Source organism: Cynoglossus semilaevis, chromosome Z, assembly GCF_000523025.1.
Source record: "Cynoglossus semilaevis isolate Cse_v1.0 chromosome Z, Cse_v1.0, whole genome shotgun sequence".
NCBI classification, from domain to species: domain Eukaryota; kingdom Metazoa; phylum Chordata; class Actinopteri; order Pleuronectiformes; family Cynoglossidae; genus Cynoglossus; species Cynoglossus semilaevis.
This window is the reverse complement of record NC_024328.1, coordinates 1,788,664-1,809,376: the sequence shown is the minus strand read 5'-3', so window position 1 is coordinate 1,809,376 and position 20,713 is coordinate 1,788,664. Positions and strand designations below refer to the sequence as shown.

At 39.2% G+C, this 20,713-nt stretch overlaps 2 protein-coding genes across 3 annotated transcripts in view; both read right to left on the bottom strand.

Annotated features, from left to right (window-relative positions):
* Positions 1–112: 112 nt before the first annotated feature.
* mxd1 (MAX dimerization protein 1) lies at positions 113–17,102 on the bottom strand. Of its 2 annotated transcripts, none has more exons than XM_008335726.3 (6): positions 15,484–17,102; positions 14,739–14,838; positions 9,020–9,049; positions 2,866–2,980; positions 2,552–2,711; positions 113–2,443 (listed from the first exon to the last, which is right to left on the bottom strand). In XM_008335726.3, the coding sequence occupies exons 1-6, from the start codon at positions 15,548–15,550 to the stop codon at positions 2,250–2,252; spliced, it is 666 nt and encodes a 221-aa protein (XP_008333948.1). In that variant the 5' UTR covers positions 15,551–17,102; the 3' UTR covers positions 113–2,249. The 2 variants fall into 2 exon arrangements, with proteins under 2 accessions (XP_008333948.1, XP_008333947.1); XM_008335725.3 differs by having other exon boundaries at positions 113–2,446; positions 15,484–16,808.
* A 136-nt stretch (positions 17,103–17,238) lies between these two features.
* snrnp27 (small nuclear ribonucleoprotein 27 (U4/U6.U5)) overlaps positions 17,239–20,713 on the bottom strand; it is a 4,368-nt gene continuing 893 nt past the window's right edge. The window contains exons 2-6 of the mRNA XM_008335728.3: positions 19,442–19,574; positions 18,520–18,635; positions 18,355–18,434; positions 17,644–17,708; positions 17,239–17,393 (exon numbers count right to left, since the gene is read on the bottom strand). Coding sequence (XP_008333950.1) covers positions 17,339–17,393; positions 17,644–17,708; positions 18,355–18,434; positions 18,520–18,635; positions 19,442–19,574 — 449 coding nt within the window. The 3' untranslated portion in view covers positions 17,239–17,338. The remainder of the gene's footprint in view (positions 17,394–17,643; positions 17,709–18,354; positions 18,435–18,519; positions 18,636–19,441; positions 19,575–20,713) is intronic.

Genomic DNA, 20,713 nt, shown 5'->3' with positions numbered 1-20,713 from the left:
TTATAGATATATATACAATATATATATATATATATATATAATATATATATATATATATATATATATATATATATATATATATATACCTATATAATGTTAGATTTTTCTTTGCTTTTTTTTTTTGGTCTACCATCTTCATGCTTATAGATTTACTGGCGACAGGTGAAGTGTGCACATCCATAGGCTTCAATCCCACCTTTGCTCTACATCCATCTAACAGGTTACTATCTCATGGATAGGGTTCTCAAACCAACAAGCAAAGGCAGAGTTCTTGTTCTTCCAATCAATTATGAGCTGGTTTCACCAAAGAATGAGCCAGATACATCTCTGCTGTCCAACTGCCTGCCAGCTCCTCTTACTTTTACACTTTTTTAAATTAACATTTTTAGAACTTTTCAATATTTTTTTTGTTCTATTATCTCTCGCTAATAGGGCAAGATGGCTTTAAAACAGAATAAGAATAAATCACAGGGGAAAAATAATTATTCGCAAATAGCACTGTGCAGATTTCTGAGCAGACACAAAACCCTCGAGGCACAATAGACGTCTCTAAATGTTTTCTATAGCGTGACTAAACTCTGCAAACAAACTACATGTATGAACATTTTTGTAAACCTCACAAGAAGAACATGGGCTAGGACTAATTAAATATATTTGTATGTATTTATATTAATCTATATATTTAGTATATGTAATAAATACATTTGCTGATAGACATAGAGTTCTTTCTGTAAACTATTTACATTTACATGTTTATTTTTTTGCAGAAACAATAAATAGCTATCAAGGCAGGACAAAGGAGTGAAAATATGTGGGGGGGGAGGGGGGAGGTTGTGCTTTTCGGAGCTGAATACAAGAACAAAGTGTATTCCCACTGAAAAGTCAACACTAGTTATTCTGCTGGGCAACTCACCCTGCACTCAAACTGAGCCCCACTCTGTGTGAAGCACTAGCAGGAACATCGACTTGTGAGAAGCGATGCTCTGAGGCTCACCCACCCGTCCTGTCTCTACATCGTGGAATGTGCTCCAGTCTCTCGACTGCTCATGGTAGATGCCTTCTTCCCTTCTCTTCCCTTCCCTCGAATGTCTGGGCCAACAGGGCAGTAAAGTAATGACATTGTACAAAAATGTACCAGCACCTGCCAAAAATGTGGCTGGTGATCAACAGTGTCCAAACTTTCTTGTGACAAACACACGTTAGATAAAAAAGATGCTGTTTAAAAAAACGCTGTCATCAGAGAGAGATAGACAGAGAGAGAAGCAGAAAACATCTAACCCTAACCCTAACCCTAACCCCACCCTCAACCCCCCAGCTTCCCACAACCCCAGGCTCCTTCACAATCTCATGCTGCACAATTTTTTTTTTTTTTATCGTATTTTCGCATTTGAGCTTCAGGCTAAGACATAGAAATGACAAGTAAATCACCAGGTTGCCTGCAAAAACCTGGCTGCTAAAGGACATATTGCTGCAGGCCCCCGAAGATTTGGATGTAGTATCAACAGAGTCTGCTGCACCACACAGCAGGGGGCAGAAAACTGACAGATGTCAAACACTCACTCACGGCAACAATCACTGCTTATCTTTGTCTTTAAGATATAAGTTTGAAAAAAGTCAACACAGTTCTTGTTGACCAAAACTTTCAAGTGCAAATTACCATGCACAGATGGTTGTCTAGTGAACATATCATGACAGCATCTCCTCAGAGACAACTTTGTCTTGTTGGAAAACTAGGAGTGATGGAGAGCTGTGTGTCTGTATTAATATATGTGCTAGAGGGTGTGTGAGCCTGTGTTAATGTTTGTGCACAAGGGAATGTGTGCATGTGTGTGTAATAGGGGTGAAATCTATTGAAGTTCTTCCTATGGCTGAGGCATAGAAACAGAGGCAGTGGGATATTGTGTGGTAACATTCTCTGGCTGAAAGTTGTGGTTTCGACAGATTAGATGGGGTGTGAATGAGGTGGAGTGCCTACATTACATTTCTCACTCTTTTGATTGGTGCAGAGCAGAATGAGCAACACCCATTTAGACTGACCCCTGATGGCAAACTAGATAAAGGCGGGTGTCGTGGGAGGAGGATCCTTCGACTTGGTCAGTCGTAGTGAAGAGGGAAAAAAAGAAAGGGCAAGGAAGGTAGAACGAAAAGACAGAAGGGTGAGGTGTAAGCAGGAAGGAGGACCCAAGTTGGGACGGAATAGACAAAGGAAAGGAAGGGTGTTGGGTGCTGGGTCGTTAACCAGTGCTGTTTTATAGGCTGCAGCCCAGCTGCTTGGCCCTCTCCTGAGTGTCCTGCAGGCGCAGCAGGCTGGCGCTGGAGTAGCCCTCATCACTACAGCTGCTACGCAGGCTGCCTCGCTCATCTCCTGAGTCGCTTATGCTGCTCATGCTCCACTCCAGGTCACCCAGCAGGTAGTCTGTCCCCTCCACGTCTACATCCAGGTCTTCTGTTGTCACGGTGTGGGACACAAAAGAAGAAAGGTAAAAAGAAGAGATGATTATGCAATAAAGCAGTGAAGATATATATGACGCTTTGTCAGTTTCCGACTTACCCTGGTCTGAGTCCGACTTTTCCGAGGACACAGTGGAGCCGGTACTGTCTGTGCGGATTCTCTCCACCCCGAGCTGCTCCAGGCGCCTCCTCAAATGTCTCTGCTCCCGCTGTAGGTGCTCTAAAGCGTGCTGAGCTTTTCTGTCGCTCTCCTCCAACCTCTGCAACACCACGAGGAGAGACGACGCAAAAACCCTTAGAAGGAGCCCTTCAAATTGCTGCTCAGCTTATCGTCTTATCAATGACATTTCAGTCTCTTCAGCAAACAGCTGCAACACACTTTACTACCAGTGTGCCTCACACACAGACAGAGACCTTGATGTGATCTTTGGCCTTCATCAACAGGCTGAGGGTGGTGTGCCTGTTAGCCTCCGGTCCCAAGGGAACAAGAGATTTCAGTCGCTCTAGACAAAGCCGTAAATGTGCCCGTCTGCAGCAAGAGAGATGAAACAAAAAAATTATAATTCAAAACTCATTTATATTTTCTTTGTGAAGAAGTGTTAAGTAAAACAGACACAGTACTTTCACTTCACCTTCCTTTCCAATCAGGACCAACTGAATACAGAACTAACATGAACACTAAAATGCACTAAAATGTTGTAACTATCATCAGAGCCTTAAAAGTGAGTGACCGTCTTAATCAGGCCAGGTATTTCTTCTTACTTCATCAATTATTTTTCTATTTTCTTACTCTTTACGTGGGTGCCCATGGTCAATCACAAACCCCACCGTACACACTCATTCCTGGTCTTAATAAAAGCTTTTTTCTATGTGACCCGTCATGTGATCAATGTGTGCAATTTCTTGTCCCATTTTTTTAATATTACCAAACCCATTTATCCTTGGTGCTTGTACTTATAGGTTATTTTGATGATTGATTTTATAATGCAAAAGAAAATTGAATTAACATAGAAACACAAAAATTGTACCCTCCTCAATTTATTCCCACAATATAGGCATCTATAAAAAGTCACAGGTACAGTATAAGGGGATGCCTAATTTATCAAACAATAGAACTGATGTTTACCAACATTACTTATTTTCATTTGCCACCATGTGTCGTACTGCAGGACTAGGACAGTTGACATGTATCAGGCAAATAGAAACAGGTTTTAATTTCAGCAAACACAAATACTCTAGGTCAGACAAATTATGTAGCAAGGAAAACCCGATTAGCACAAGATGTAAACACACCTTACGCACAAAAGAAAATTTAAGCCTTAGCCAACGATGACTCATCATGTTGGTCAGAGTATCACTTTTCCCAACTGTTCCCCCTGGAGTCACAAAATGCTACACCGGCTGCTAAAAGGTGCATGTGACCAAGCCATAAGACTATCAGGTCACTCCTTTACAGTCACTTATCAACCTTGAGATAAGTGGATTAAAAATGTCAGCCAAAAACAAAAGGCAGAATGTTATGCATTAGGATGCAGAACAAACCAGGAAACAAGATGTGATTATAGTCAGGTTAGACTGTAAAAATGATGACCAAGGACAAGACTCCAAAAGAAAAGATAGGGCATGTAGTGAAGAAGAGACTGGAAATTATGGATGTAGACAGTTGCAGAGACACTGCAGAGGGAACAAAACATGATGTAAATAAGGGAAGGAAACAGTCTGATGTTATTACCCAGGACAAAACAGCCAACAGAAGATAACAATAGGTTGGGAACTTTCTCTTTCAGATCCCTGTTCTCCTAGACGTCACAATTACAACATTATCATATATTGTCCTTAAAAGTATGTTTATAGCAGTACGGAGTAACTCCAGCCTCAGAAGGAAATAACATAACATTGTCTCCATGTCCTCCTGTATCACTGTGCTGCAGCTCTGAGCTGGCAGTTGGTTGGGCTATGGTGGGAGTTTTGTGACCACTTGACCTCTCTGTTGCACAACACACACCTCCAGGTCCAACCTTGGCGGGTTTTTTACGTATGTGTGGTGATTGAGCGAGTGGGCGTGAGTACGTTTGCTTCCTCCCAAACAGTGAGTTATTCTGGTAGCTGGGGGCTGCCTGGATGAGTGGTCAGTTTTTTTTTATCTGCTAATGCAGCAAGGCACCACAGAATCAAAAAATGTCACTCTGATATGACATGGTATAAACTTACTAATGGTACTAATAGATGCTCCAGGTCATATGTGTCAAACTCAAGGCCCGGGGGCTATTTTTCTATTTTGTGTGGCCCACCGAAGCTTAAAAAGCATTTAGTGAAGTCCATGCAGTTTCAGCAGAATTACACGGGTTTTTTTTTTTTTTTACAATTGCAATGAACAATATTTGTAGCTTGAATAAATAATAATCAATTGCAGAAACATGTTTAAGTCTGTTATGAAGTAGTTACATCTATACCAGCGATCCCCAACCTTTTTTGTTCCAAGGACTGGTCTGCCAGTACCACCGTTTTTTAAATATTGCCAGATTGTCTTTAAATAAAGAAAGTAAATGGATATGACTGGATTTTCCTTGAAAAAAGTACATTAGTAAAAATTAAGTACATTTTTTACTGTGTCCTACTGCCCGGTACCAAATGACCTATGGACTGGTATTGGTCCGCGGACCGGGGTTTGGGGACCCCTGAGCTATACAGTTATCCAGCTACAACCGGCCCTTCAAGGAGAACTGTATTGCTGATGTGGCCCCCGGGGGAAAATGAGTTTGACACCCCTGCTCCAGGTGTTCAGGTCTTTGAGCTTGGACACAATTCTGAACTCAGAGTTTATCCTCAGGTGTGAGATCCCAGGTGTTTCAGGAGGGGCAATAGACAACATCTTTGACCCTCTGCAGTCTGACGATTATTTTTTGTTTATGGCCAATTCATAGCCATGTTTATTATAAATATAGCTATTCATAGGCAAACATGAAACTACTTTCCTAACTTCACAACGTTTCATATTTTGTTTTTATCACTGATTGGAATGACTATCTTTTCCCCACATGGATCTTTATCTATTAGTTGTATTTCATCTTTGGCATATATCTCGTAATGCCTGTACTACTAAGCCAGAGTTTTTCACTCCTGGCATAACGACCTGATGTTGGGTCGTCTGAAATTCAAATGGGGTCCTACTGATGATTAAAAAAATCCACACACACTTCTTTCCCAAATCTGACAACTCTGAATTTGCAACACAGTATAACAAACATGATCTAATACTAACTAAGAAAATTACTAATTCTAATTCTGGCTAATTGAAGGTGCATGAGTATTTATGACAATTTATTGTTGAAGAGGAGTTCAGACATTTTAAGGGCATATGACCCTATTATATGCTATAAGGGTGGAGGTTTGCACTAGAAAGAAGAGGAATGAAGGTCAGTCGCAGCAAGAGGAGATATATGGATGCAGTGAGGGAGGACATTGGAGTCAGAGAAGATACAGAGAACAGGGAGAGATGGAAATCATGATTCGCTGTGGCAACCCCTGATTTGAATAGAAGAAATAAACAAAACAGATTTATTGTTCGTCCCCCCCTTTTCTTAATTACAATCAAACACATAGAAATGTTATTTAATTTAAATGTAGCCTGTGGCAATAGATTCTCAAAGAAGTTTTTACACCTTTTCTTCACACCACAGACATGTTACTACTGTGTAGGTTAAATTAAGAAAGTAATTCTCTGCTGATTGGGTCTCAAGGGCAGGCAGCTGGATGTGGTTATGTAACATGGAAATGCCCTGGTCTGTGTTGCTCTGACATAAGGGATCAGTGGGCCTGGCTAATGTTTGTCAAACCGTGCTGAAGAGCAACAGACACAGGGTAACAGAACCTGGTCACATGCTGTTTGAGCGTTAGGAAGAAAAACACTGCAGGCGTGGCATGAACCCACTCAGCAACAAGTTATACTGATTCAGTGTGGCTGTAGTTCAGTGTGTCAGCAGATAAGTATGAACAGTCTAGACCTGCAGCTATAGGTTTGGGTGCTTTTGGCTCGACTCGTTTTTCACTAAATACAGTTTGTGTATATATGTATATACGTTTATGTGTGTGTTTTCCTACTGGTCTGAGTACCAGTGTTAACTGTTTGCACATGAAGCCAATTTTATTTGATTTAAAAGTGTAGCTCTGAAGAAGAACAGCTTTTTCATCTACAACTGACCTCTCAGAAATAAACACTTCTGTCAGCAAAAACACCTCTGCTTTATTTTTAAAAAGCACATCTTGGTTGGGTTTCAACCAAAATCTTCCCAGTAAAGGTGGGAGTATAGCGGTGGGGGGGCGCTTATTTCAGGGTTAAAAAAATGCTTAATTTTGAAGATTTTTAAGCCATATTTTATGATAAACTTTCAATAACTTGTTACTGACGTAAAGTTACATACTGTATTTTAATTATTTACTTATTTACTTTACTTATTTTATAAAAAAATATTATTTTGCCCTACTTGCAGTGCAATCAAAAATGTAAATTGTATTCTATGTCAGGGTGGCCTGAATGTGCACAGAAAAGCAGGTGCACTGGAACAAAATAAAAGGCAACAACATGTGTCATTTCATGGAGGAATATTGAATTTGACTATGAGAGAAATCTTAATCTACAGCTTTTTACATCAGCCAGCTAGCAGTGGCCATGGCTAAAAAAAAACAACTTAGGTGAAGTTTATACAAAAAAGTGTTTTTTTTTCTGAGCTTTGGAATCATTACTTTTGGATTTTCAGGAATACTTTGAGTACACCTGTTTACTCTGAAAAAGGTAAGATGTGCAGAAACTTGTTGCATAACACTGATGGAATGGTGCTGTTCTTTACAGTCTGGCATGTTTTCCTCTTACAGTGAACTGTAACCTACTAAGAAAAAAATTACAACTAGGTCAGTGTGTTGCTCTTTGCTGAAGCAGCTGTCAATCAGCCTCTCTCTAACCCTCTAACCTCAAAGCATTAACTCCCTGACAACTGGTTAGAAGAATTACGAGGGAAAAGGTGTGGCAGGGGCTGAATGAAAACAAGTGCTCGTGCACTCTGAAGTTCGTTAAGTTTTTACGACAATTGAAGAACGAAAGTAGCAGACAAAATTATAAGGGACAATGGGCGAGGCGGCCCTTTCAGTGTGTGACCATGACCTTCTATTGTCTGCTTTTCTATCAATCATCAAACCAGAAAATGGCTCAAGTGTTGTCAAGCATAATACAACAGGCAGTTGGTTATATACTCAACACATGAATGCACACAAACATGTCACACAGGACTGTGTGACATACATTATTCAGATGCCCATGGAGCTGCTACTTTAGATCAGCTAACAGAGGCACTGTGGAAGTCAGAGCAGCCCCAGAAAGTAAAAGAATTAAACTGGTGTCTTTGATCTCTGACAAACTGAGGAGCAGCAGCCTTAAAGCTGTACGTGTAGCTTTAGAGCACATGCTGTATGTTCACCTGAAGCTCTACATAAAGGTGTTGTGAGAGTTATTGAAACCAGATGACCTTGGTTAAGCACCACAGGACAAGTGAGTCACCTGACACAACCATGACACCATGTTTGTGTCCTTAGTCCTAGAAGAAGGTGCAAAAACAAAGCTTCTGTTGACACCAGTGAACTCACAGATTATTCACATGTCCATTTTGTGCACCATGTTGCTCTAATAAGAGTCTTATATTGTTGGTAAATATTTGGGACATTCATTCATATAGGCGCTTTGGCCCCACCTCCTGGTTAAGTTTGAATCCCAGTTAGGGCGGTTGGTTCCTTCCAGTGGACTCACCACCCGCAGGAAGGTTCAGGGGGGATGGTGCGGTGCAATGTGATTTGGGAGGCGACTGCTGCCCCCACGGCCCGGTAATGGATAAGCAGATGAAAATGGATGGATGGATGGATTCATTCAAATATCTTGGTCCTATTTTTGTGGCTATACATTTTGTAATGTGAGAGCCAAATGATGATGAGAAATATGAGACGCAACAGTTATGTAACCTTTTGCTTTGCAAAATTCTTTAAGTATCCAAACCAATCTTGGATACTGTCCCAGCAGCTGAACAGGTCTAGCACCCTGGCTGCCCACCGAGCGTGGAATAGCCATTTCCAACATTAGCAACATTAGCTTTATGTTGTTGAGAATAAACATCCGGTTCAGATGTTTGTTGAGGGTGTGTGTTCACATGTTTAGTTCAGTTAAAACATTTACAACTAACATATTGTTTTGTATGGGGTTACACAGTATTTATTAGCACCCAAGCCTTTTCCAACATGTTGAAGTAATGTTTATTTCATAAACAGTACAGGTGTAACACTTGCAATTTTATCAATTTTCAAGATATAAATGAATGGTAAAATGATATCTCTCTTTAACAATGAAATTATGTGGATACACACATCCAGTCCAACTCACATAATTTACACTCTGACACTTCCATGGCAACAGTGGGGAAATGGGATTTCTGTGGTGTGAGCTGCTTTTCATATGAACTATCTTATATACACATACACACACACGCAGCACACACAACACATACATAACACAAATGCACTGACATACCTGTTCTTCTCCATTTCATTATGCGAAGACCTGCAAAGAGACAAAAAACATATTAAGTTGTGATTGACTAGAGAAGAGAGGGAGAGGGAGAGGGAGAGGAGGGGGGGTTCTGCATGGGTGTACATAGGCAGGCAAAATAGAAAACCAAAAAATAGATTCTGTAAATCTAAGTGTATTCTAATGCCTCAAGCCTGTTCCTGAGCAAAAACATTCCTAGAATTTTGTTTTTGAGGGCAGACATTCAGGTTCTGCATGATGAAGCCACCAGTAAACATAGTTACAGTTACCAGGAACAATAGGCAAGAGCAGGAGTAGACAGATTGTGCTCCTTCGTGTTGCCTGATTAGTACAGAGCAGGGTGGGGGAAGGCACACTGCTGAAGGTAAACTGAGAGATGGGAGCGTGGCTCCTGCACTGCAGTGTCAAGTAGAGTGCACATACACACACATGCACACACACGGAGAGGGAGGGCAGGGTATTGGGTCGAGTGTATCTTTTGAATGGAATGTGCCTCCATGACCTGGCTGAAAAAGTAGGTACTGTAGGTTTCGTGAGGTGGGTGGTGTCAGAAAGAAGAGTAGAGGAAGAACCTCTTCTACTCTAAAATCTCCTCTACCTTCACCTGACCCCCACAGCTCTTCTGGTCCTTCCACCCCTCATCCCAAAATAGTCTTTGCACCTTCAGCTCTGTTAGGTCTGAAGCTCTCACCATCTCATAACCAAGATTGTGCGGTACAAAAGCACACAAACACACAGAGACACAAACTACCCTCTTTATATTCACTTGAACAGTGGCAATATCATTCTTCACAAACCCATTATCATCAGGCCAATCCTAATCTCATGTTTAATATATTACAATTAGATATAAACTGTAGAGAGAAACATTTTAATAAGAAATAAAACCCAGCTGCTACATGTATGCTGGTGGTCTCTTTAAACCTGTTCACTTATGTATGTTGTTTTTTTTGTGTGATTAAATGAATGGAAAACTCTCCTGTGTCTCTTGCCCAATTCTGTCATGGTTTTTATGAGACATATTAACAAAAAGGGCTTCTTCACTTATGTTCTCTGGCTACTGATGGGCATTAACAAGTTAAAGGTAAACATTAAACATATTCTATAATTCTTCACATCCATCCAAATATGGTGTTTGTGAGTGAACTTTTAAACTAGAGAGTAAGTTTCCCCATCTACCATAACTGTACAGCATTGATCTCCCTCCAGTCTGTTCTTCAGTCGGTCTGTCAGTCTGTGTGTGTGTGTGTGTGTGTGTGTGTGTGGGGGGGGGGGGGGGTTATCATGTTTCGGCTGTCCTTTTTAGTTGAAAACACGCACGCACACATGTACGCACTCTACCCATCTCCCTTTTCCTTGGCTTGGTTCAGACAGTGTGCATTCCTATGCAGGGCAGACGGCCACTAGTGACATAACACCACGAGAAGGGAAACCAAATTTCAGACACAGGGACACCTCCCTGATTATGCTCAGCCTGCTCTGCTAAAGCCAAAGCTGGTTTTGCACCATGTGGTCCAGTCCAGTTTGGTTTCCCAATATAGAACAGTAAATCCTGTTCTGGCTTGTTTTGACAATATGGAGGACAAATAATGTTGGCTGCTTCAGCTATACACAACATTACATTAGAAACAAAGCAAAAACAAATCTGCAACGTGTTTTGCTCAACAATTTAGGTTTGTGCTATTTCTTGTTAGTTTAGTTGCTGTACTAACATTAACATTGAAATAAAAACAAACACAAAACTGCATTGTGTAAACAATTATGCACAAAAGTATCAATGATGTAATTGACAATTTGTTAAAATCTATATAAAATAATGTATGACTTCCTCTATCATTGTATGACTATATTAAACAGTAATCTCCACAAACAGTAAAAGCCACATTGAATGAAGCCTTCATGCATGGTAGGAGTAAAACTTAGGCAATATAGGCAATATAACACACGTTACTCTATAAGTTGATTTTATTAATGTAATTTTAAAAATATTGTTTGAAGATAATGTTTTTCTTTGTGGAGTTGCACATTTGCATGCATTCTGGTCACCGACTCCAGGTAATACACCAAAAATAGGCTAAATAGACTTTAGATCATAACTCTTATCAAATGACAATAAAAACCGAAATCTAGATAATGTTATCAAATCAGCTGCTTGTGTGACCTGTCATCAGCCAGACTGATCTGTCTGCTGGTGTAGTGGCGTGATGCATTCAGTACTAACAATGTGTGTGGGAGCCAATTTAAAAGAATGAGAAACTAAAAAGACATGATATCATAAATGTATCTCTGCACAGAAAAAAGCTGATGTGTGTGTGTCTAATTTCCGATAATGTAATCTATGGTACTCTTCCTAGGCATGAAACCATACTGTTGTTCACAAATCTCCACTTCCTGCCTCAACCTGGCTTCAACTACTCTTTCTCAAATCTTCATGGTATGGCTCATCAACTTTATCCCTCTGTAGTTGTTACTAGAGTTGTCACAATACCAAAATGAGTAACCACGAGACTATACCAGACAAAGTATCACGGTTCCAGGTGATTCGCATATTTGATTTGGCTAAAAGTTTTACGCCGGATGCCCTTCCTGACGCAACCCTCACCATTTATCCGGGCTTGGGACCGGCACTATAAAAAATTAAAATTAAAGACACTGCTAAATAATTAACCATCATTAATAGAATGTGTGATTAAGTAACCAAAGTGTTTTATATATCAGTTCGGGAGTCACCACTTTCTAATAAACTCTCTTTATATACACCTGCAGAGCAAATGAAACACTTGATCATTGAGCTGACAATAAACTTATTGAGCGGTACATAAATTATATCCGTGTGAATACATTGAGTACTTTTGGGATGGCGCGAGTAACTTTAGATATATGGATAATAAAGCTGATGTTCAGTGATTTATGAGTAGTGACATGCCTATACATGAACCATATACACGCCCAGTTGCATTCTTCACCTCAAGTGCTCTATACATTGAATGTGTCTTCATGGTATGTGGAAGGGGGTTCAGGATAGACACACAGCAAAAACAGTTTGTAAACAATTTTATCTGGAATGCAGTTGATATGTTGGAAACATTTCTGTACAGACCTGCTTGAAGCCAAAAAGATAAGCACGTCATCATAGTAGATAAGTGCTCGTAGCGCTTCAAATGGAGTAAAAACAAACAATAGATGAGCTAATAGTGGGTATTTGCCATTGGATTCTTTAAAGGGATTTATTCATTCAAATCATGAGTGAGGAGAAGTAGGTTAAGTACAATGGTTCAAATACCTATGAAAATAAGCAAGCAGAGTTGTTATGGCAGCCTTTTAGTACATATGTGAGTGTGTATATCCTTAGGTTATCTAAGGTAGTAAGGCTATATATAAACCTTTTCAATCTACATTTGAGTCCTGCAGGCACATTCTTACACATCAGATTTGGCAGAAGACGGCATGTGTTGAGCAAGATAGGTGGATGGTGACAGCTGTTGGTACTACAGTAGCTTTAATAGTGACATACCAAAAAGAGATTCCAATTGGTTTACTACAGTTTACTGAAGAAGCCAATGAACCTTATTTGAACCTTGCTGCCATTGTCTACTGCGTTCCAACTTACTATAGTGTTTATGGTAATATATGACCAGTTTTAACCAACTGTTTTCCACACTGGTCCAAACTAATTTTGACATTTCTGTAGGAGTAAAGTAGGTTTCATCTTATCTACTTTGTTCTTCTTCATTAATTTTTTTAAAAGGAAGTACAAGTACATTTTCTTAGTCTTAGTCTTTCTTTTGTGTCTTTAACAACTCGTCATTTAGTGTAGTGTTCAACTTAGAGTTACATGTTTACAAAGGCTACACCAGAAATTCCTGAATAGCAACATGATACGAACAACAAGTCACTCCTCCCAGTACGTTTAACGCTGGGGAGTGGTTGAATATATCCAAAACAATAGACCACACATATGCAGTGGACCAAGCACTTTGTTGCAAATGTTTGGCTTTGGAAGTAGAACTCCATCCAAGTCAATGTGAAGTAAATGTGTTATTCTTATGGTCACAGCTTTTCTGACACAGTCTGATAATTATTCAATTGCATTGGGAATAATGCTTATTTATGTATGTTTAAAATACATTTTACTTTGTTTCTCGGTGAAATTCACTAGAGAGATAAATCCTTGAAATGAGGTAGGCCAGTGAAAGTCAAACAATTAGAACCAGGCTAGCATTACCAAATGGGGGCAAAGTTTAAGTTAATTTTTCTCGTCCTTTCATTTAACCCTTTGCCATTCAAACTAGAGTATATTTGTAAATTCAACATGGAAAAAAATATTCATATAACTAATGAGTTGTCATACTGTTATTTTGCTTTGGTCACTGGGAAACATTTCTAATGCTTGGAAATATTAGTGGAATCTACTACTTTTTACCAATTAATTACAAACAGGATTTGCTGTTGGTATAACTGCTAACCATTAATACTTTATGGTTGATTATTATTTTCATGAAAGGTGAGGATAGTTAACTTTATTCTATCTATGTGAAAACTCTAATTGGGGTGCCTAGCATGGGACTGATATCTTATCTTCAAACAAAGCTTTACTTTTCAGAGCACTTTTAGTTGGGTATCATTTTCAAAGTAATGAGCAGGGATGACAAAAAAACCAAAAACAACAAAAAAAAACAAAAACACAGCAGTCTGGACTTCTGACACCTGATAGGTCGACTCTGTAGATTAACAGTTGTGACACATTTATGTGATTGTACCTGCTGCAGTCTGAACATAAATTAAGATTTATTGGACCATGTTGTATTTCTTCCAGATTTACTTTTAATCTTTGTTTAAAGTGTTTGGGGTGAACATCTTGTTGAGGAATACTCAAATTACTAGTTGAGTTTCACTACAGCAGTACGGTAGAAAGTCACATAAATGCCTCAATATGACTGATTTATGCTCTTCGCATTGCCAGATGAATGTGCAAGCATGGAGTGAAGACCTGCCCCCTCAGAAAAATGTGTTATACTGTCACCTTGACTGACCCAGTCTGCTGGTCTTTGCTGCTGTCAGTCATGCTTTATAGAAGACAACGAGGAGACAGAAAACATGACCTTGCACACACGTAGGCATGATGCCACTGACTGATGTTAGTTAGTCATTAAGAATTAAGAGAAAACTGGGTGAGATGTATTAACAAAGAAGTGACCTATTTCCCTTGTACAATTGTCTCTTAAGATCTCAACGTTGTGTGAAGAACTGATGTGGTCCGTGACCAAGCTAGTTTTAGACTGCCCTCTAAATGCAAATGTTTGTATTGAACAACGGGAAAGGGATTCATGTGACAAACAAGGCAAAAAAACACAAACTCTCTAAGGATGTTGGCATATATATATATACAGTTTGTATATATATTGCTCGAGAAACACAATAACGCATTGCTAAAAATACCATTGTAGAACATTTAGCATGCCATGAGCTAAACATTAATGAAATTTAATGACAAAAATTTTAATGTCAAACCAAAATAAAATATAAACATAAAAAGGCAAAACCTCAGGCAATTTAAATTGATAGAGAAAAGAATATACTTAACGATATTTAACGATCACCATTCACATTTGTAAATAATTAAAAGGTTATTATCTGATATTGTTATTACAAGGATATTCCTCTTATGTGTATTTTGGATGGAGGTGGATTTTATTTTTACCTGCTACTTGTATTTTTTTTGCTTTTGCTTTTCCTTTTCAAGCTCTCCCTCTCTCGACTGCTGACAAAAGGTGGCATGGAGGCATAGCCATGCTCAGCTTCTGCAAGAAAATAAACAACGTGGTCACATGTCCTGATATCAGTCTCTGAAAAATACAGTGATACAGCAGCACTGTGGAAAAAGGCACCAAAACAGTAATGGAAAGACTTAAACATGTGCTACATTTGATTTGTATTCTTCATGCATCTGGTAGCAGTATTTTGAGATGTGTAATGGATGGATTTCATGCAGTATATTTTACTCTATTTTCTTCCTCCCAGTCTGCACAATGATGTCATCTTGAACTGAAATAAACCCTACTAGTGAACCACAACAGAGGGAAAGGAGGGGCCTCCATAAAAACAATGTCTCCAAGCACATTTAAATGCATCTGCCACATATACATCTTTGCTTTTTTTTTTAAACCAAAATGCACATAGATATTAATTCACATATACATGACAGTAGAAAAACAATAATACATCACATCTTTTGATTCAACTCTGTTTTGCAAACACTGTATGATATAAAGGTTTTGAATGCACTTCTGGTAGATTGTGTGTTCAAATGACGGGAATTTTACAGATCCACAATGACAGGTGCATGTCTAGAATATGTGGAGAATAAATGTCGCTGCCATTTTTCCACAAACAGTATTGGAAAGGGGGGATTGAGTATAGTGTTAAACAATGTAATGACACTTTACCTCGTTCCCTGCGATCAAGAAACTCGGCTGCTTCGATCAACATCTGCACCATTCCGACCGCCGCCATTTTCCGCAATATAACACTGATAAAATAACAATCCGGTGATAAGGGAATTCCGTGGCTGCACACGCACACACACACACTTACACACACACGACTGGCTTCAGGTCCAAGCGTTGGCTCAGCTCTGAGTTTAAGTGTCTAATGTTTGTTTAACAAAATTAAATTTGGTAAGTCGTTAAGAGTTTTTAACACGGGCAATATATAAATCAAGTGCCCCGTGAACGCAGCACCAGCCACAGAGAGAAGCCTTAGTGGTTGTCAGGGGTTTATGTTAGCCTGGCAAATGCTAACACTTGTCCAACAACTGTAGGTTAGTTTGTCCCTTTAAAATAACGAAGAAAATTACTTTAAATTAATAAAGCTAAATAATTCGTCCCGTTTGTTTAAAGCAGCTTTTCAAAAACGAAAAACATTGGTCGAAAAATTTGGCGTAATTGGTAAAAAATGAAAAGAAGCGAGATTCTCAATTATAATTTGTTTGTCTAAAAGTGGCTTAATTATCAATTTAAAAGAGTAAAATGTATTTTCCTGGCTCGCTTCTTTTGTATAAAGGTCGAGAGTCGAGGAGGTTCCTGTCTTGTTCAGCTGTCAGAGTCGCCCTGTCTCGAAATGCATTAAAAAAGCTAGCTGCCTTTAAAAGTTCACTTCGACGAATTCATCCACCCAAAGCGACCCAGGGTTCAGTGTGGCTCGGCTAGTTTTGTGCTGGTTTATCCCTGGTTTCGCGTGACACGTCACTGAGGGAGTGCAAGCTGCGACTAGCATCAGCTGACAAGCAGTGGGTGTTTATTAAACTGCCTCCAAAACACAGCCTTGTTGATCTGGACGACGGCTAGCTTACTATACTCTTCTCCGCTGCCAATATCAGCCGTGTGCCGCTACCTGATTGGATACTGGACATCACAAATCATCTCAAAGGACTATTGGCTAATCTAGCCGTCAATCACCATTGGTAGGCGCTCTTGTCTGCCACCGGGAATCAGTGACGGCCATTTTGGTTCTAATTCATCACTACGTTCAATCACAGCGCCGACCCCAAATGGAAGTAGTTGCAATACTAACCATGCTTGCTCTGGGATTGGTTGTTGTCTGATAATCTTCTTTCTAATTGGCCGTTTTGCCCACGAGCTGGAGGCTGCACCTCCTACTGACAGGACATGCCTCCTTGCCATGCTGCTTCACGGTGGAAGTATACTATTGGCTTCTGTGTTGTTTGTTTCGCTTCCTCATCGATGTTTGGTCCGATTCACATGCTCGTTTCCTATTGGTCAGCCTCACTACACCTGCGCACTAACCACAGTAATGTGGAAACCATTTTTAAATGTTTAATACGTTCCCATTTTGTTGTTATGATTTAAAACGTAATGACAGAACAAAGATAAATATAACTGGGCCTCATTAAATCGAAAAAGAACATTTCTTTTAGGTTTAAAGTCCTTAACAGAGTTGCATTATAATTAGATTACAACTCGTTCTTTATTTTCCATCAGTGTTGAATAACAATGAAACAAAAGTAAAACCTGTTGCACATACATCTTAGAACTAAACAAAAATCAAGTGCATTATTTTTGAAAATTATTTTATTTCAAGTACAACATCATCTATTACAACAAGATAAAGATATCATGCTGGACTAATTTCAACACTTGTGACTAATTGCAAGCAGTATAGTATACATTTATGTATTTTCATGTAAAAATGTAAATATGAAGAGGGAAAAAAAAAAAAAACACACTAGAAGGATTACCAGGACCAACTGTGAGGGAGGAAATACTTCAGTGTTATATTGTTTCACGCAATGAAGTCCAACGGTCTGTTGAATCCACCTTTTCTGTTCATGTATTGCCTACAAAAAAATAAATATATAAAAGAGAAATTACATCAGTGTTACCCTCGCAACAATTTCAGATTACATCATCGTGCACCAATGGGACAGCTGGGATCTCAGCATAGAAAAACCTGCAGAGGTGATTGGTTAAAAAACAGTGAGGGAGCACAGAGTGAGGGGGTGGAAAGGTTTGACGTTTAACTTCGCCATATGACCATCATCTGGGTTTCAGACAATGCCCTTGTTAAAAATCAGCTGCTTGACATACCTGTATTTTCTCTTCATCGTCACATTGACTGCGTATGCATTCACTGAACCATCAGTTTTCTTGCCCTGTTAACAAAAATATCAGATATCTCATGTCTCAATAAACATTTATGCATGTTTTAGCATTATGCTAATGAAAAAAAAGAGCATTTACATTTCCCCTGCTTTTTCAAAAGTGGTGATTTTAGAACTTATTTTACCAAGCATATTAGTCCTTGAGTCATTTTAATATTGACCTTAGAAAATATTAAAATATATATACTTTTTTGCATCCACTTTTGCATTGATAACCTTAAACCACAAATGTCTATGTTTGAAGAGCGCTGCTAACCAAATAAAATAGTGCTAGCAGAATAAGCTTTAAAAAAAAAAAATTAAGAAAAAAATGTGTTTCCCACAAGCTCTAAGAAATCCATGCCTTGTGGAAGCACAAAAAAAATGCCAAAAAATGTAATGCAATGACTTTTTGAAGAAGCATAAACTGAAAACTCAGTAAAAATGTTGTCATAGAGATCAACCCTTGAATTGATACCTATGCAGGGGTCATATTTGTTAATTGGAAAATTAACATAGTGAATACATTATCATGTAATAAATACAGAGATATAAATCATATTTTAGCTAGTGCACTCCTAAACCATTAAAAAGTACAACAATAAAGTGCACCTCCTTGTGGCTATATTGCACAGGACAGCCATTTACTTATTCTCACCTTTGTGGTGTCAAAAGAACCGAATCCCATTAGTTTCATCATCGCAATTTCCTCCTCTGTTTTGCCTGCCATGTCTTCAGCTGTAAAAAAGAAAAAAAAGGTTTTTAGTCATAAAAATTATAGTGGTTGGCAGCTGAACCTGTGTGTAACTTCAACATTTTTAACCTGAAATTTGCACTGTCTTTGCATGTTTGTCTTTTGACTCTTTACGGTCATCATCACGTTTGTCTTTCTGTCTTACTGGAGAGAGGGAGGTGGAGCGATGACGTCTTGCAGGAGACCTGCAAAGGAAACACACAAATGGCTGCAGGACGACTTATCACGACTAATGAGAGTAACTAAAGCCCTATATGTTGTAATTAGATTGGTCATCCTTTTAGTGAAGGCTGAATAAAAATAATTGCATGACTACTAACATTTGAGGGAAGCATAAAATTTGATTAAACAGCAATCAACGAATTGCTGCGACAACAAATCCTAAAATTCACATTATTAAAACCCACACTTTTTTACAGAGTCATTGTTATGTGACAGATTCAAATATAATGCACTTATAAATGGGCAGAGTTAGACACATGGTGTCCAGTAATTCACCCGTCTATCTCTATAGTTGCATTAAAACAGAGTGGATGCAACAGCTTCAACAAAGATTTGAAAACAACTCTTGTTCTACAACCCACTTACAGGATGAACAGCAATGACTAAATTCCAACAAAGCTATTAAGATACATTGTGAGTTATACTATTGCACAATGTTCTTGGCATTACTAATAATTCCATCATTTAGATTAGTCACATAGGACACAAAAAATATCTGAAACACATACATCTACCTGCAAATGGGAGTTAGGAACTTCAATTAATCTTGATAAATTATAACTAATATTATATTAGTATTACAATTACACTATTCACTGACAGCAACCAATGATTAATTATTTGGAAAATATTCACTTGCTGCCCTACTTAATTAAACAAAGGTCAACTTCAGTTGAAGACTATACATTTATCTTGGCTAAATTCAAGGTATGTGAAAAACCAAAATAGACACATTCTACAACAAACAAGCACCAGTAGGATAACTCACCTTGAACGTCTCTTGTGAGGGGACCGTGAGCGACTTCGGCGTCTGTCTCTGTCCCTGTCTCGAGAACGAGAGCGATCTCTCTCTCTTCTCCTGCGGTCACGCTCCCGGGAGGTGGAGCGGGATCGTCTCCTCTCTGCAGCAAAGGAAACACATTATAGGTTAAGTTATTTATCACGTCCGTAGGCCATTTAGTACCAGGGCGCAGTGGGACACTGAAATAATGTGCTTCGGTTTTATTAATTTACATAATTAAAAAAGAATCCTGTCATATCCTGTTACTTTTTTCATTAAAGGTAATCTGGCAATATTTCAAAGACTCCGATAGTAACAGAATAAAGTCTAAAAGATGTTTTATTTAGAAAATATAATGATTATTCGCAACAATGGCACAGTATTACCGCTCCACAGTAAGGGGCTGATACCGGCAGACCGGTCCTTGATACAAAAAAGGTTGTGAACCGCTTTATTGATCTACTTGAGAACATTTAAATAAATATGGATTCTGTTCCAAAAAGTTACATATCATATACAGGGGATGGATATATATATAGTGGCGCTTTGGCCCAGAGGCAATGTCTCTGTCATTGGTGTGGAACCCCAGGGTTCACCTCCTGGGCAAGTTCGAATCCCGGTTAGGGTGGTTGGTACCTTCCAGTGGACTCACCACCCACAGGAAGGTTTAGGTACGGTGCAATGTGATTTGGGTGGTGACTGCTGCCCCCGCGACCCGGTAACGGATAAGCGGATGAAAATGAATGAATGAATGAATGAAAGGATATATATATATATGGTTGTTGGTGCCAGAAGGGCTGGTCTGAGTATTTCAGAAACTGCTGATCTACTGGGATTTTCACGCACAACCATCTCTAGGGTTTACAGAGAATAGTCCGAAAAAGAAAAAATATCCAGTGAGCGGCAGTTCTGTGGGCGGAAATGCCTTGTTGATGCCAGAGGTACCATCCGAATGTCGTAGCAGAAATCGAGACTCATCAGACCAGGCAACGTTTTTCCAATCTTCTATTATCCAATTTCGATGAGCTTGTGCAAATTGTAGCCTCAGTTTCCTGTTCTTAGCTGAAAGGAGTGGCACCCGGTGTGGTCTTCTGCTGCTGTAGCCCATCTGCCTCAAAGTTCGACGTACTGTGCGTTCAGAGATGCTCTTCTGCCTACCTTGGTTGTAACGGGTGGTTATTTGAGTCACTGTTGCCTTTCTATCAGCTCGAACCAGTCTGGCCATTCTCCTCTGACCTCTGGCATCAACAAGGCATTTCC

Coding starts and splice junctions, on each gene's coding strand:
- mxd1 (XM_008335725.3), bottom strand. CDS start 15,550: ATGGCGGCGGTCGGAATGGTGCAGATGTTGATCGAAGCAGCCGAGTTT. Junction 14,839..15,483: donor TCTTGATCGCAGGGAACGAG/GTAAAGTGTCAT, acceptor ATTTTCTTGCAG/AAGCTGAGCATGGCTATGCC. Junction 2,447..2,551: donor AAAGTCGGACTCAGACCAGG/GTAAGTCGGAAA, acceptor CCGTGACAACAG/AAGACCTGGATGTAGACGTG.